Here is a 16,713-nt window from a genome sequence, read left to right as displayed (position 1 = left end):
AGGGCTACAGAACAGGAGCTATGAGGGATGACTGAAAGAACTGGGCTGGTTTAGTTTAGAAAAGAGAAGACTTAGAGGGGATGTGATAGTGGTTTTCAAGTACAGTAGGGCCTCAACATTTGTGAGAGTTCCAGGTTTAGAACCTTCATGAATGTTGATTTTTCAGGAATACAGGGGGTGCCCAGGGCAGTGGCCACTCGTGAATAACTGAATTTATCCTGAGACTCTACTGTACATCAAAGAGGGTTACAAGGAAGAGGGAGAAAAATTGTTCTCCTGGGCCTCTGAGGATAGGACACGAAGCAATGGGCTTAAACTGCAGCAAGAGAGGTTTAGGTTGGACATTAGGAAAAAGTTCCTAACTATCAGGATGGTTAAACACTGGAATAAATTGCTTGGGGAGGTTGTGGAATCTCCTTTGCTGGAGATATTTAAGAGCAGGTTAGACAGACACCTGTCGGGGATAATCTAGGTGGTGTTTGGTCCTGCCAGGAGGGCAGGGGACTGGACTCAATGACCTCTTGAGGTCCCTTTCAGTTCTTGTGTTCTGTGACCCCATGATGTGTGGGGCTCTGGTGCCTGAGTGCACAAGAAGGAGACAACTGTGGAGGCCACAGGTCACAAGTGGAGCCACAGTGGGTCACATAGGCCGTGTCTACACTAGCCCCAAATGGCCATTTCGAAGTTTACTAATGAAGCACTGAAATACATATTCAGCGCTTCATTAGCATGCGCGTGGCCGCAGCACTTCGAAATTGACGCACCTCACCGCCGCGCAGCTCGTCCCGACAGGGCTCCTTTTCGAAAGGATCCCGCCTACTTCGAAGTCCCCTTATTCCCATCTGCTCATAGGAATAAGGGGACTTCGAAGTTTGGGCTAGCGTACACACGGCCATACAGTCCACAGACTGCTCTAGTACATTCCCCATTCCCTGAGCCCCCCACATTCCATTGGGCCTCCCTGCTAAGTCTCAGCAGGAGCACATGTGACAGAGGAGGGAGGTTGTACTGCCTTCTGAGACCGACCAGACCTGGCCGAGTATTATCTAATATATGTGTCTGCTAGCTCCTGGGGGCCCTAGTGATGGAGCTGGGACCCGTTGCACTAGACACCCTACAGAGGCTGCCCCTGCCCCACGCACTTACTACAATGTAAGGGAAGAGATGGCTGGGGGAGCACAAGGGAAGCATAAGACCATATGGGTCAGGGTGAGAGGCCGAGGCTTTCCACTCCCAGACAGTGGCCAGTCCAACAATGAACGGGAACGGAATGGAGAGACTCCTCGGTACCTTCTGCCATCTAGAATTCCCAGAGGCACTCGCTGGTGACTTCCTCACTGTCTGCCAGGAGGGTCCCGCCGCGATCACCCCGCATGTAGTACCCGTTGGGGGCCAGCACAGCCAGGACGTTACTCCCCTGGATCTCCAGGCAGAAGTTCAAGGCAAACTTGCCCCAGGTCCTGAAGGTGCCATCTGAGCTCAGAGACCAAAAGCTCCCACCGGGGGCTGGGGAGGGACAAAGAGATGGCGTCAGCGCTGGGCAGTGGGCAGGTCCTTGCCACCGTTACACCACCAGGCAGGCAGGCAGGCCTGGGGTGAGGATTTGCTGGCGGGGGGCCCACCTGGTTACACGGCTGGGTTTGTGGGTTCGAGTGAGGTACCAAACTCCTATGCACACCCCAGCCAATCTGGAAGCGCAACGCTTATCTGCACCAACAAACCTCCCTGTATTCTCTGCCAAGCCGGCCACTTCCTTCCCTCCCTCCCTCCCTCCAGGCCTGCTCTCGGAGCCCCAGGCAGCACAGGCTCCTCTTCTTCATCATCAATAGCTCCGTACAGTGCCCAATGCCTCTGCCACAACTTGGGTGGGGTCCACTCCCCATTCCCTACCTCACCATGAGCCGAACGTGCTGGCTCTGCCTTCCCTGCCAGGCTGAGGCACCCCAGACCCCCTGCCTCCATTCAGTTTCCATAGGTCTGGTGCCCAGGCTGCAGTTAACCTCCGCCCAGGAGGTACAGGGAGGTGTGACCCCCTCCACCCCCGCACTGGCTTTCGCAGCGGCTGCTGCCTCTGGGGTTGCAAAGCTGGCCAGAGAAGAAGGGGACAAGACACCCCACCAGCCCTGGAGCAGCCACTGCAGTAGCTTGTTTCCCTCCCCAGCCAGCTGCTGCACCTCCTCCTATGCAGCACGGACCTGGCTGTTCCAGCACTTGAGCATGAGAGGTGGGGGGCTGGAGTCAGGTTCACGTGGCTGGTTCTGGCCCTGCTTGCCCTGAGGCACAGCCGGGCTCAGCACCAGAGGGTGACGGGGATCCCCAAGGCTCCCTTACCTTGGAAGTGGTAAATGCCCTGCTTGCACGGCAGCAGCTCTATGCAGTCAGGGTCCACCAGGTTGCACTGCAAGACCTCATGCCAGGCCGAGCTGCCCACGTAGCCATACCTGCCGCGCAGCACCAGGAAAGAGCGGTTGGCCAGGCGCACCCCGAGCGCCTTGCTGGGCCCTGAGGGGAGGCGGCAGAGGCAGGTCAGTGGCGCTGGGACATGAGCTCTCCCTCGTCTCCCCGTGGAGTGGAAGTGGCCTGGGGCTGGTGCCATGAGCTGGAAGGTGAGGGTGGGAAAGTCCCGGCCACTTGCACTGCTGCAGCCCAAATGTTTCATGCAGCAGGGACTCGGGGAGGGAGAGGAGAAAGTCACAGCCCCTTGCTACATGAGTGCCTCCTGCAGCGCGAGCCACAGGAGGGTGCTGGCATTGGCTGTCCAAGGTGGAGGCGGGGTGAGGGGGCAGGGTCTCAAACAAGGACCAGGGACCAGACTCAGGGCTGCAGGCCGACATACGGGGCTTCTCCTCCCAGTGATGGCCTCTGGGACCAAATTCTGCTCACAGAGCTTGAAAAGTCCTCGCACTGCCTGAGGAGCCAGGGGCCTGGCAGAGGCAGCAGGTTCAACCTCCTGGGAGGGGAGTGAGACCTTCGTCTACAACCGCTCCTGGGGGGCATGGGGCAACGGGCCTCTCAGAGAAATGCCACCCACGCTCTGCGCTGGGCGGGGAACTGGGGAAATGCTGGTGTGAGAGCAGCTGGATGGGTTCCCAGGTACCTGGCAGGGAGGCCTCAGAGCATTTCTCCCCACGCAGAAGCAGCGTGTCCTGCACAGTGGAGAAACACCAGGGGCCTGCATTGCTCGGCTGTTGGCTAACTCCCTAGCCCCACCCCGTTCTCCTCACCTGGGTGCACAGCACTGGCCACCACCAGCCCAGTGGGCAGGGTATCTAGGTATCGGCCATTGGCAGCTTGCAGGAAGATTTTCCCATGATGCCACAGGGCCCGGAAGTTGGTCTCTGGCTCCAGGCGTCTCCCATTTGCCATGATACTCTTGAACTTCCTCTGCCGGGAGGGAAAGGAAGGCGATCAGCTCCCGCCAGCCTGGTGCAGGGTGTTGGCCAGACTGTGTCCTGCTCAGCGAAGATGGCGATCCGGGGCCCACCCCCCAACAAGAGCAGTCCTGAGGAGGCTCCTGGGGAGCCGGGGAGGGGAGTAGTTCCCAACTTATAGAAACAGCATGTGCCCCGAGTTCTGCCTTGTCCGCCCCTGGTTCTATGGCATGGAACTGTCCCGTGTGGTTCATTAAACCACTAGTACAATATTGTGTTATTCGATGGGAGTCCTCTCTGGAACAGTATGTCCTGCTCTGGTCACCTAGAAATACAAGTGAGTCCAGAGCCAAGCAAGCAAATGGGGAGCACGGTGCCCAGTGATTCAGTGGCAGGTGCAGGGTCTCTGGGTTGGTAGCTGGGAGTGCGGTTTCTTACCTGGGCCAGGTAGCAGTTATTGACTGTTTTTAGCTGCACTGCGTTGGTGTCAGGATCGAATTCATAGTGGAACACGGACTTCGGGGTCACTTTGTCCGAGCCAGCGTACACTTCTGTGTCTGCACAGACGGGGAGACAATCAGCCCAGGTCATGCCAAATGCGCTTGGGCAGTGCTGGAGGTTGGCTCTGGGTAAGAGTGAGCTTGGGTTCCCAAAATAAGGCAGCACCTGGAGCTCCCAGTCCAGGATCAGGGCCCCAGTGATGTAGGCTCTCCTTGTTACAGCTGCATGAATAAACTTATCCTCTCAACACCCTGGCAAGAGGTGGAGTGGCAGGATCCCCTTGTCACATGGCTGAAACCGAGGCAGCCATTAACAGCCAAAGAGTCAGCTAATGGTGGGTACTCACACGGAGAGGCCAGAGGGGGCTGAGTCTTTGGGGGTACTTATCCGTTTATGGCTTAAGCGAGTGCTCACCACCGCCTCAAATCACAGCCTGGCTTCTCAAGTTGGAAACACAGAAAATGGCATACACGCACCAACTGGCTGCCTAAAAAATGTTGGTTTAAGTGTCTGGCCCACATCACACTGGAATTCTGCATCAAGGCAGGACTGGAAACCAACTCTGCAGAGCAGCATTCAGCTGCCTTAACCTTAGGCGCATCCTTCTCCAATTTCCAGTCCCTGCTCTGACAGACCTACGCTCCTGGGGTTTCCAAGCTCTGCGGCAAACAAGGCAAAGGACTGACAGACAACTGCCTACATCTTTGCACAGTCCTGAGTCACCCTGGATCACTGAGTGAGGCTGGGGCCCTGTGGTGGGGATAAGTATGAGACCAAGTAATTAAAGACTATTATAAGAACAGCCGACAGGTCAGCCTGAAGGTCCATCCATCCCAGTGTCCTGTCTGCTGACGATGGCCAATGCCCAGAACAAGTAGCCAACACATAATTACAATCCATATGGAGGGTTGAATTATGGTTGCACAAGCAACCTCATTTCTGGCCTGTCCTAATTTTTGAGTGCTCGAGTTTGCTCAACCTTAATGTCTTTGAACGTAGTTTTTGTTAGACGTAACTTTCCACATTTTAAAAACACCATGAAAACTTTCAAAACAAACATTCCGTCGTGTGCCAAGTTGATTCCCAGGCTTGGGAATCTTCAGAGCCACAGCTTAGAGCTCTGCTTGAGCCAGCCAGGTGACTACTGAGGTAGCAGCAGCAGTAGTAAGCTGTTATCTTCCATCTGGACCCATGTGGGGAAGAGGAGGGGTGGAAACACAGTTTGCCCCTGGGTTTCACAGCCGTGTGCCAAAGGCAGAGGCAAGCTGATGCTCAGCAGTAATGGATTAATCTCCAGGTTCCACAGAGGAGTAAGTGCTCGTGGCCACAGACCGTCCTGCCCCATCCCCACCACCGGGCTTGTGTTCCCTGCTGCCCCAGGCCCCCTGTACCCAGCTCCTGCTTTTCTTCCCCTTACTCCTATCCATCCTCCACCTCTTTTCTGACCCCTCCTTCCCCGCATGGCTACTCCCCTGTCCAGCTGAGCTCCTGCGCCCTGTGCCTCCCAACACTGCAACTCTTTGCCCCCACACACTGCATGGGAGTCAGGCAGCTTCCTCCTCCTCCCTGCTGCCTGGGCCCCCTGAGCAGGGAGCAATGCTTTGAGAGCAAAGGGGAGACAGGCTCCCTGCTTGTAGTACCAGTGCCAAGCGGCACAGCAGCCCCCGGCACTGTAGAACAGGAAAAGTCCCATCCGAGCCATAGCGCATAAGCTAAATTCATGACTAGACTAACCAACAGGGTAAGGGCACAGGCAGTCACTTGTGCACAGCCGGGTCACACCCATGTGCTGGGAGGGGTTGGAGCAGACAATTTATCTGCCAAACTCTAACAAGTCTCTCTGGGATGAGCCAGAACTGAGAGCGGCTGCACCTTGACAAAATATGGGCACATTTTCCTCATGCCAAACAAGTAACCTCTCCTATCGAACTCCCGGTCCCTGTTGCAAAGTATGGACCTGTTGGTGCAGTGCTGCTAACTGTAAGTGGTCAGAAAGCACTGGCCTTCAAACAAACATAACATTGGCTTTTAAATCATGAGACTGTTAATAACAGGATGTGGGTTCTTTTTACTTGCCTACCAATGTCATAAGCTTTCAAGTTCACATTTGCACCAGGTGGAATAAAAACTTCCTCAAAAAAAAAAAAGAGAGCTGTGACTTTCCCCAATCCCATGCCTCCAGCAGCTGGGGCTATAAGCCATGCAGTAAAATATCACAAATCTCACAGCTAAGTTGCAGGAGTTGACAACATTGTGGCAATGTGACAACATTCTCAGTGCAGCTGATTTAAGGATTTTTGTAATATGGTCCAAACAGCCTATTTCACCCTAGACTTGGTCGCAGAAACGTCAGAGCCAGTTTAACTGCAACGTTTAAAAAAAAATTGTTTCTCCAGAGGCAGACTTCTGGCATGGGGAAGCGCAGCCCAGGTGTTCTCGTTCTGGCGAGGGTCTAATACCCTGCTTGTAGTCATTTGTGTACCTTGCACTTCCCAAACCAGGACTCTCTGGTCCAACAGCATCCATGGTCACCAAGGATGTTCATGGCCCAGAGATTCTTGGGGCTGGAATCATAAGGGCAGCAGGGCCAGTGGCTAGGAGCCCTGCTGGGCTGGGGCCAGAGGCCCTGATATGCTGGGAGCCCAGTGGGGCAGGTATCTGGGGGGGCTGGGGTCCATCAGCCTGCTGGGGTTGGGCCCAGCATCCAGGGCTGACGGCAGCCTAGCTGGGCCAGCAGTGGGGGAGCTGGAGGCCAGGGGGCTGGCTGGGGCAGAACCAGATCCAGTAGCAGGGAGAGGCAGCAGGATGGGGGCCAGAGGCAGGGGCCCTCCCCTGGTCCATCAAGTTACCTCTTTTGGGACTAGTCAGGTCCCGAGGGGGCCGCACTAAGGAGGTCCCACCTGTAGTAGAAAGTGTTCAGCATCTTAAACTACAAGTGTCACAGCCCCACTACTTGCCCAGCCTACAACTTTCTTTGGACAGGTGTAGCGCTGGCTGCCCCATTGCTAGCACGGCTGAGCAAGCCCTGTGTGGATCTCCTGGCAGGTGCCACTGAGAAGTCTGATGAAGGAATGCCCAACATAGTGAATGCTCGTGGGAAAGGGGCAGGGTTAGAAGTTGAAATAAAAAAAGAACAAGTTAAAAATCACTTAGGAAAATTGGATGTCTGCAAGTCACCAGGGCCTGATGAAATGCACCCTAGAATATTCAAGGAGCTGATAGAGGAGGTATCTGAGCCTTTATCTATCATCTTCGGAAAATCATGGGAGACAGGAGAGATTCCAGAAGACTGGAAAAGGGCAAATCTAGTGCCCATCTATAAAAAGGGGAATAAGAATAACCCAGGAAACTACAGGCCAGTCAGCTTAACTTCTGTGCCAGGAAAGATGATGGAGCAGGTAATTAAAAAAATCATCTGCAAGCACTTGGAAGGGGGTAAGGTGTGTTGGGGTTCAGGGATCCCCATGCACTGCACCCCAGCCGCAGGCAGGAGTGACTCTCACTCAGCAGGTAGAATAGGAAGTTTATTAGGTGACAGAGGCCCAGTTTCTTACAGAAGAGTCAGTGCAGCAGTTAGAGACAGTCATTCCAACCCATCCTGGGGAGAGGAGCCCGAGGGGTGTGTGATGGAGTGGGGGATACCTCTGTGTGTGTGTGTGGGGGGGGGCTCACAGAGGGTGTGAGGCTCCTGCTGAGGGTAACCCTGACGACCAGGTAACACCTTTGTACTGCAGACAAAGGAGGAGGTGGAGCCTGAGGGGTTTGAACTGGAACTGGGAGTTGGAAGCAGTTAGTCTGGGCTGAGGGAGAGAGAGACAAAGGAGGGGGCAAGGCCCCAGCTCTGGGGGCCCCTCGGGGCCTCCTCTCCCCAATATGGATTGGACTGGCTGTCTCTGCCTGCTGCACTGACTCCTCTGTATGATGCTGTGTCCTGTTGGCTAATAAACCTGCTGTTTTCCTGCTGAGTGAGAGACTCTCCTGCCTGCGGACAGGGTGCAGAGCTTGGGGGACCCCAGAACCCCATCACAGGGTGCCCCTCTGGGGTGTAGCTTTCCCCCTTCTCACGCTGGCTGCCTTCCAGCTCCCTCTGCCCTCCAGCTTCTAACTGCCGCCTTCGATTCAAAACCAGCTCAGATACTTCCTCTTCTTTGTTCAGGGCAGAGGTGTTACCTGCCTGCCTAGGTTATAGCCCCAGGGTCATCCTTAGCCACTGGGAGCTGCTCTGCTTGTCTCACACACATCCAGCCTGAGTCTCACACATGCAATCCCCCCAACTCCATCACATAAGGTGATAGGGAACAGCCAGCATGGATTTGTAAAGAACAAATCATGTCAAACTAATCTGATAGCTTTCTTTGATAGGATAACGAGCCTTGTGGATAGGGGAGAAGCGGTAGATGTGGTATACCTAGACTTTAGTAAAGCATTTGATACGATCTTGCATGATATTCTTAAAAAAAAAACTAGGCAAATACAATTTAGATGAGGCTACTATAAGGTGGGTGTATAACTGGCTGGATAACCGTACCCCGAGAGTAGTTCTTAATGGTTCTCAATCCTGCTGGAAAAGTATAACAAGTGGGGTTCCGCAGGGGTCTGTGTTAGGACCAGTTCTGTTCAACATCTTCATCAACGATTTAGATATTGGCATAGAAAGTACGCTTATTATGTTTGCAGATGTTACCAAGCTGGGAGGGGTTGCAACTGCTTTGGAGGATAGGATCATAACTCAAAATGATCTGGATAAACTGGAGAAATGGTCTGAGGTAAACAGGATGAAGTTCAGTAAGAACAAATGCAAAGTGCTCCACTTAGGAAGGAACAATCAGTTTCACACATACAGAATGGGAAAGGACTGCCTAGGAATGAGTTACAGCAGAAAGGGATCTAGGGGTTATAGTGGACCACAAGCTAAATATGAGTCAACAGTGTGATGCTGTTGCAAAAAAAGCAAACATGATTCTGGGATGCATTAACAGGTGTGTTATGAACAAGACCCAAGAAGTCATTCTTTCGCTCTACTCTGCGCTGGTTAGGCCTCAGCTGGAGTATTGTGTCCAGTTCTGGGCATCACAGTTCAAGAAAGATTCTGTGATTCTGTGAAAGATGTGGAGAAATTAGAGAGGGTCCAGAAAAGAGCGAGAAGAATGATTAAAGCTCTAGAGAATGTGACCTATGAAGAAAGGCTGAAAGAACTGGGCTTGCTTAGTTTGGAAAAGAGAAGACTGAGGGGAGACATGACAGTGGTTTTCAGGTATCTAAAAGGGTGTCCATAAGGAGGATGGAGAAAACTTGTTCTTCTTGGCCTCTGAGGATAGAACAAGAGGCAATGGGCTTAAACTGCAGCAAGGGAGGTTTAGGTTGGACATTAGGAAGAAGTTCCTAACTGTCAGGGTGGTCAAACACTGGAATAAACTGCCACGGGAGGTTGTGGAACCTCCATCACTGGAGATATTTAAGAACAGGTTAGAGAAATGTCTTATCAGGGATGATTTAGACAGAGCTTGGTCCTGCCATTGGGGCAGGGGGCTGGACTCGATGGCCTCTCAAGGTTCCTTCCAGTCCAAGTATTCTATGATTCTATGGGTCTCCCAACCCACGCTACTCTGCCAATTGATAGCAGCCTCGTCCTGCAGAGCTCACCGCAGCCATGGGCGGGCAGATCCATTTCCCTGACCTAGTCATCCCTCCGCCCCCTGCTGCCAACATCCAGGAAGGTGCTGCTGAAGCTGGCGGGGTTTCTGATGGAAGTGCCCTTCCCTTGCAGAGACATGCCTCCCCGCCCCACCTCGCCTCATGTCATACACCACCACTTGTAACAGCTCTGCTAGATGTGAACGGGAGCCTGGCCTCTAGCTCTGTGGCTCCAGAACCCAGCTGGCCTCCACCGCCCTATCATTCTGTTAAAAGTGAACCACCGAACCGCTGCCCTCTGTGCAGCCTCCTGGCAGCCAGGGGTGGGCTTCCCAGGACAAGATGAGACTCAGGGGTGTGTGAAGATTTCACTCCCCTGGTTGGGTTGCACATGTTTCCCACTGCCCTGTAGTTCCCTGAGCTTTCCCTTGGCACAGCATCAGCACGTAATGGTGATGGGGTCTCAGTGTGGTGACTTCTCACACCTGGACAATGGAAGTTCCTGACCTACCACCAGGTGACACCTTTGTTCCCTGGGAAACAGGACAAAGGTGGGAGGGGAGGCCTGGCTGGTTTGAACTGGAACTGGGAAGTTGAGTGGGACCGTCTCAGCCGACTTGAAAAGGAAGAAGTGGAGCCAAGGCCCAGCTCAGGGACCCCTCTGGGACCCCTCCCCAAGATGGATTGTACTGGTGGGTTCTGGACTGACAAGACTGTTCTACACTGTGTCCCTGTTGCCTGACAACCCTCCTGTTCTCCCTGTGGAGTGAGAGTCACATCTGCTTGCGGGTGGGGTGCAGGGCCTGGAGGCCCCCACATTCTGTGACACGAGGCCTGTCCAAAAAGGTGTCAGCTGGGGCGGTGACTTAGGTCAAGGTGGCATGCCCCAGCATCCTCTCAACATGCTCAGACTGGGAAATTGAATTTACTTGCCACATATGATGGACACGTATCTCTTGGCCTTCGTTTTCAGGCTGACCCACTGTGGACACCGCTTGATAACAAACCACTCTTCCTCCTCCTGGGGGTTGTCCCCAAGGCATAAGAGCCCCCGGTTGCCCTGAGGATACAGGATACAGCCGTCCTGGTCGCTTAGGAAGGCCAGGCACTGGGGCTTGAGGTGTAAGTTGAAGGCCGTGTGTGCAGAGGGTTTCTTGGCTAGCTTCTCTCTTCTGGAGATGAACTTGTGGTGGAAGGTCTCCAGGTGGTACAGCCCGTTCCGGAACCGTAGCACAAAGCCGCACTGCTCCAGGTAAGGCACACGGGTGTCTACCCACACCCTGTTCAGGTCTGCATCCGCTCGGGCATAGCACTGCTTGGCGGGGTTGTACAGCACAACATGGACGTGCATGGCCAGCTGGGGCAGCCACTTCTGGTAGGAGGATGGACACCGGGAAACGCAGAAAACATCCTCGCCGTCAGACTCCAGGTACTTCTTGCTGTCCAGCAGCTGCAGAGTCCACTTGCCGCTGGGATGCAGCTCCAGGAGGAACTGGCTTTGCTGGGTGGATGCTGGCTGCCCACACCGGACTGACCCATCAGGATCCACAAGGAGGTGGAGGCCCTGATGTCCCAGCAGCTCCACCACAGTCTCCTTCCCCTGCTTCATGGTGACCTGCAGCTCCCAGGTCTGTGGGGGAACAATGAGCCAGAGTCAGCTGGTTAGCTCTGTCAAAACCCTTGCGGCCACGCGCTGTCATCTGCCTTGCCTTCCCCTCTGCAGCAGCAGTGACGTGCCAGAGTCACCCCCAGGCCCTGGTTGCTACGTGCTCTTCCTAGGACCCACCACAAACGCTGGCTCCCCCAGGCTGCTCCCTCCTAGCCCCACTGTTGCCAGAGATGGTGAGGGATCCCTCACTTGGAGATAGTGGCTGTGTCCCTGCAGGCCCTGTCCTTCCCAGAACCCAAACACACCTTCCTCTGCCTCTCCTCCAGTCTCTGGGATTTGCAAGGTATTGTGAAGCCAGTATGGGCAGATTCAGCACCATGCACTCTAACTCTGCAAGGCTGCCAATGGCTTCCCCTCGTTATAAGACAGAAAACACCCTGTATCTCGAGAGCGCTTCTCAGCTCGGGTCTCAATATCTCCCAGCTCTCACTATGCCCTGTAACTCTCACAGCCCTGCCAAAGCAGCCAGCTGCTTCCATGGGTCTACTCCCACCCAATGTTCTGTCCGTTCCCTGCCTCCCCCCGGTGAAATGCTGGCCCATGGCTGACTCTGGCACTGTCTGCTTTGCTATACTCCCAGGCTCATGCTCAGCTGAGCTGTTAGACAGTTGCTTCTCAACCTTCTCTGTCTCCCACCCTGCATGATCTTCTCTCCAGAGCATGGCGTGCTGCCCCTGGTCAGACTGAACACCATTGTCCTCCTAGTAGCAGGGCTTTCCTCAGAGACTGTGGGGTTAATTGACAGGAAATGGAAAGTGGCGAAGGGTGACAGAAAATGGCCATGCAGATTGCTAGGGAGAGTGAGTAGTGGATGTCCCTCAGGTCAGTTTTAGTCCCCTCTTATTTAACAGGCTCTTTAATAACCCGGAGAAAGCCACAGACCATGAAAGATGTTAGCCAGGGTCAATAAATTCAGGGATCCGGCAAAACACAAGGACAGAGTTAAAATACAAAATGCCTTAATGAGGTGAGAGCTTGGGCAGGAGTCCCATAAGCTGGGAAGATGGAGCTAATCCAAACACCAGCCATGCAGTGTAGAGGGGAACCAGGGAACCAGCCTAAGCTGAGAGAGACCTGGGTCACAGAAGCAGCAAACTTGGGGTGTTTCCCATCTGCTGCTACAGCAAGGCCAGCACAAGTTTGGGGCTGCCTGAGGGGAGGCCTGGCACACGGACTGCACAGGTGGGGAACGGCTGTGCTTGGGCCACCCAGCACCTCAGCATCAGAATGGCAGTGACCACTCTGAGGGCGTTTAGAGCAAAGCGACCAAAGGGAGCAGAAGCCAGAGAAGGGAAGGCCTGGGGCATGCACGGCTGGACTGGACAAAGCAAACCCACCCTGGCCTGCCCCATCCCCAGCTCTCACAAGGCACAGCTGAGATCAGCAGCTGGATTTAGTGCAGCCTGGGCAGACTGAAGTGAAGAGGGTGGGGAGGAGATGGCAGCCTGATGAAGAATTTACCAGCACTATAAAAACCACTGAGGGCACCTGCTGCCAGGTCCCTGAGATCTCTGCAGCCTCAGTGTGTCCCTAGACTCTGCCCTGCTCCTGGAGGGATGCACGAGTAGCCATGCCTGCAAAAAAAAAATCCTTCTCCACTCAGGTCTGTGTAAGTGCCCCCACTGCTGGGCTGCATGAGCCACGTCTGCGACCTCCCCTCCCCCTGCACCCCAGCTTGGTTAGTAGGAGCACGGGGTTTTCCTGACTGGATCAGAGCCCTGGTGTTACTAGCCCACAGTCCCATCTCTGACACCAGCCGAGCCAGCCTCAGCAGGAGGTGCAGGAACTCCACAGTAACAATGTAAGATAATCTGCGCTCCCCCCCATAGGTCTCATCTGGGACCTTAAGGTGCCACAGGACTTCCCATTATTTATGATAAATCTAGATAATCTTATTATCCAGCTAAACATCCAGTCCACTTGGGAATCTTCTGAAGTTATTGGCCTCAAGGAATTCCTGTGGCAGTGAGTTCCACAGCTCAACGACCCCCTATGTGTGAGAGACCAGAAACTACCCCCTCTCCTCTAGAACAGCGTTTCTCATATGCAGGGCTCCCACCTCTGGGACGGGGAGCAGATGGTATGGGGGGGGTCATCAGCTACAAAGAAGGGGACACAACCAAACACGTTGGAGAACTGCTGCTCAGGACAGTTGGTGGTTTGCCATGTTTTCTAAGCAGCAAGCACAGCCTCTTCAGTCTCTCGTCCTGGGAGACGGCTTCCAGGCCCCTGGCCATTCTGGTGCACATGTCTCTGAACATCCTCCAGTTCTGCAATACCCTTCCAGAGACAGTGACCCTACTGCACACAGAACCCGGTATTATTTGCCGTTCCCTTCCTCACCCAGGTAGCCATCCAGTTCTCTTCTCTGGCTGCAGCTGCACTTTGAACAGGGGCCTCCGCTGAGCTCTAACCAGTGACAACCAAATCGCCTTCTGAAGTAACTTACCAGGTCCCTCCAAGGTGCATGACTTCACATTTGCAGAAGTTCCTTGTAATTCGCCATCATGGGGCCAATTCCCCAACTTGGTTAGGTGTCCCTGGAGATCCTCAGAGGCTTCTCTGGTGCTGACTAACCTAAATAACTTTGTGTCAGCTGCAAATTTTGCCCTTCCATTGTTCACTTACATGCCCTCTTTCCAGGTCAATAAATTATAGAACACTAGAACTGGAAGGGACCTTGAAAGCTCATCAAGTCTAGTCCCCTGCCTCACGGCAGGACCAACCACCATCTAGACTGTCCCTGACAGGTGTCTGTCTAACCTGCTCTTAAATATCTCTGGAAATGGAGATTTTACAACCTGCCTAGGCAATTTATTCCAGTGTTTGTCCACCTTGACAGTTAGGAAGTTTTTCCTAACATCCAACCTAAACCTCCCTTGCTGCAGCTTAAGCCCATTGCTCCTTGTCATATCCTTAGAGTCCAAGGAGAACAAGTTTTCTCCCTTCTCCTTGTAACCCTCTTTTAGGTACTTGAAAAACCGCTGTCATGTCCCCTCTAAGTCTTTTCTTTTCTAAACTAAACAAGCCCAGTTCTTTCAGTCTTCCCTCATAGCTCCTGTGCTCTAGACCTTTAATCATTCTTGTTGCTCTTCTCTGGACCTCCTCCAATTTCTCCACATTTTTCTTGAAATGTGGTGCCCAGACCTCAGTAGTATACGCTAGTTGAGGCCTAATGAGCATAGAGTAGAGCAGAAGAAAGATCTCCCATATCTTGCTCTCAACACTCCTGTTAATACATCCTAGAATCACATTTGCTTTTTTTGCAACAGCATCACGCTGTTGACTCATATTTAGCTTGTGGTCCACTATGACCCCTAAATCCCTTTCCACAGGACTCCTTCCTGGACAGTCACTTCCCATTCTGTATGTGGAGCACTTTGCATTTGTCCTTATTAAACTTCATCCTGTTTACCTCAGACCATTTCTCCAGTTTGTCCAGATCATTTTGAATTATGAGCCTATCTTCAAAGCCATTGTAACCCCTCCCAGCTTGGTATCATCTGCAAAACTGATAAGCGTACTCTCTATGCCAATATCTCAATCATTGAAAATATTGACTAGAACTGGCCCCAAAACAGACCCCTGTGGAACCCCACTTGTTATGCCCTTCCAGCATGACTGCGAACCATTAATAACTACTCTTTAAGAATGTTCATCCAGACAGTTTTGCACCCACCTGATAGGGGCCCCATCTAAGTTGTATTTGCCTAGTTTATTGATAAGAAGGTAATGTGAGACCTTGTCAAATGCCTTACTAAAGTCTAGGTATATCACATCCACCGCTTCTCTCTTATCCACAAGACTTATCCTGTCAGAAAAAGCTATCAGATTGGTCTGGCGTGATTTGTTCTTTACAAATCCATGCTGGCTGTTATCTATTACCTTATTTTCTTCCAGATGTTTGCAGATGAACTCCTTAATTGTTTGTTCCATTATCTTTCCCAGCACAAGCAGTTACACTCACTGGTCTGTAGTTTCCTGGGACGTTCTTTTTTCCCCTTTTCATTGATGGGCACCATGTTTGCCCTTTTCCAGTCTGCTGGAATCTTTTCTGACTTCCAGGAGTTTTCAAAGATGATAGTTAAAGGTTCTGATACCTCTTCTATCAGCTCCTTGGGTATTATAGGATGCAGTTCATCTGGCCCTGATATACACAAAAGATCTACTGTGGAACCCTGAGGTGCTGCTGGTAACCTGGTGTCATCGTGAAATTCTACTTTGCATTTTGTCTTCTAGCCAGTTTTTTATCCAACATAATACTTCCCCCCGCCCACACGTCTACCAAGCTCCTTAAGGACCCTCTTGGGCAGGACCTTGTCCAAGCTCTGTTGAAAGCCTAAACAAATTGCAGTACACCTGTCTCATGATTCTCCCTTATCCATGGGCATACTGACACAGTAAAGAAGCTTCGTGTTTAGTGAGACACAATTTCCCTCTGCTGAATCCCTGCTAGCTGGGCCCTGTCAGATCACGGTCTTCTGGATGGCTAGTTAGCTTGTTTTTGATCAGTTCAGCCCATTTGCTAGGAACAGCTGTCAGGTGTACTGGTCTAATTCTCTGGCACAGCCTTCCAGACACTTCACATTCGGTTACAGCTGGTGCTGCCTTCCAGACCTCTGCAATAGTCACTAATGAGAGATGAGGAGTGTAGAATGATGGGGTTTCTGGGCACAGCTAAGGGAATCAACTCAGGTTATCTTTGCTTAAAACCAGGCCACTCACAGCCCCAGGCTGGGATTTCCTTCTCACTAAGGCACATCCAACCAGCCACCACAGCACCTCTGCCAGCCCCACTGGCCAGCCAAAGCCTTACCGGCAACCCCCAAACTCAGGTGAGCAGTTCTGAAAACTTATTTCACCAACTCCACACAGATTCTTCTGGGCCCCAGAGGGTCCAGCCGCAGTCCCCAGTCAATATATGCTTGGATCTTACCCAAAACAGCACTCTTACTAATCCTTCAGATGTAAATCTAAAGGTTTATTGATAAACAAGAAGAACAGGGTGAGAGAGAAATTCGATACCTTGATTACGGCTATTGATGCAAGCCAGCAACGTTATTTGCTGATTCTTGAAAGTCCATTTCAGGTTACATAATTTTAGTTACTGAAGAAATGGCGATCTGGCCAGCTGAAGTCAGGCTGCTGTTGCATGAGATCCTTGAGCCCTGTGCTCAGCACCAACAGGCACAGGCAGCAAGCAGAGATTCCCAGAGTGCTTGGTGGGGAGGGGAGAGCCCCCCGCAAAAAAAAAGAAAAAAAAAGAAACCATTCCTTCTGGAATCAAGATTGAAGAGTAGGTGGAGGGGATCTGAACCTCAGCTCACATTGTGCTCCCAGCCTGCGCCCTGATGGGGGAACTCAGAACCTGCGGGGAACACAGCTGGGCCTGCTCCAGAGGCTGGGCTGTGAGTCTCCGGCATTTTTAGAATCACTTACCTGCTTCCTGCCCAGCGAGCTCCCCAGGACAGTGACACCATCCCCATAGCACTCGCTGGTGAGGTAACTCCCGGCCCAGTTAATCAACCCAACTTTCAT

At 52.7% G+C, this 16,713-nt stretch overlaps 1 protein-coding gene across 1 annotated transcript; it reads right to left on the bottom strand.

Moving 5' to 3' along the window:
- Window positions 1-1,300: 1,300 nt before the first annotated feature.
- FSCN3 (fascin actin-bundling protein 3) lies at window positions 1,301-16,713 on the bottom strand. Its single transcript, XM_074984241.1, has 6 exons — window positions 16,615-16,713; window positions 10,440-11,136; window positions 3,810-3,928; window positions 3,225-3,384; window positions 2,332-2,502; window positions 1,301-1,506 (listed from the first exon to the last, which is right to left on the bottom strand). Exons 1-6 carry the CDS (start codon window positions 16,711-16,713, stop codon window positions 1,301-1,303), a joined length of 1,452 nt encoding a protein of 483 aa, XP_074840342.1.

Source organism: Carettochelys insculpta, chromosome 1 (genome assembly GCF_033958435.1).
Source record: "Carettochelys insculpta isolate YL-2023 chromosome 1, ASM3395843v1, whole genome shotgun sequence".
NCBI classification, from domain to species: domain Eukaryota; kingdom Metazoa; phylum Chordata; order Testudines; family Carettochelyidae; genus Carettochelys; species Carettochelys insculpta.
This window is presented reverse-complemented; position numbering and strand designations above follow the sequence as displayed.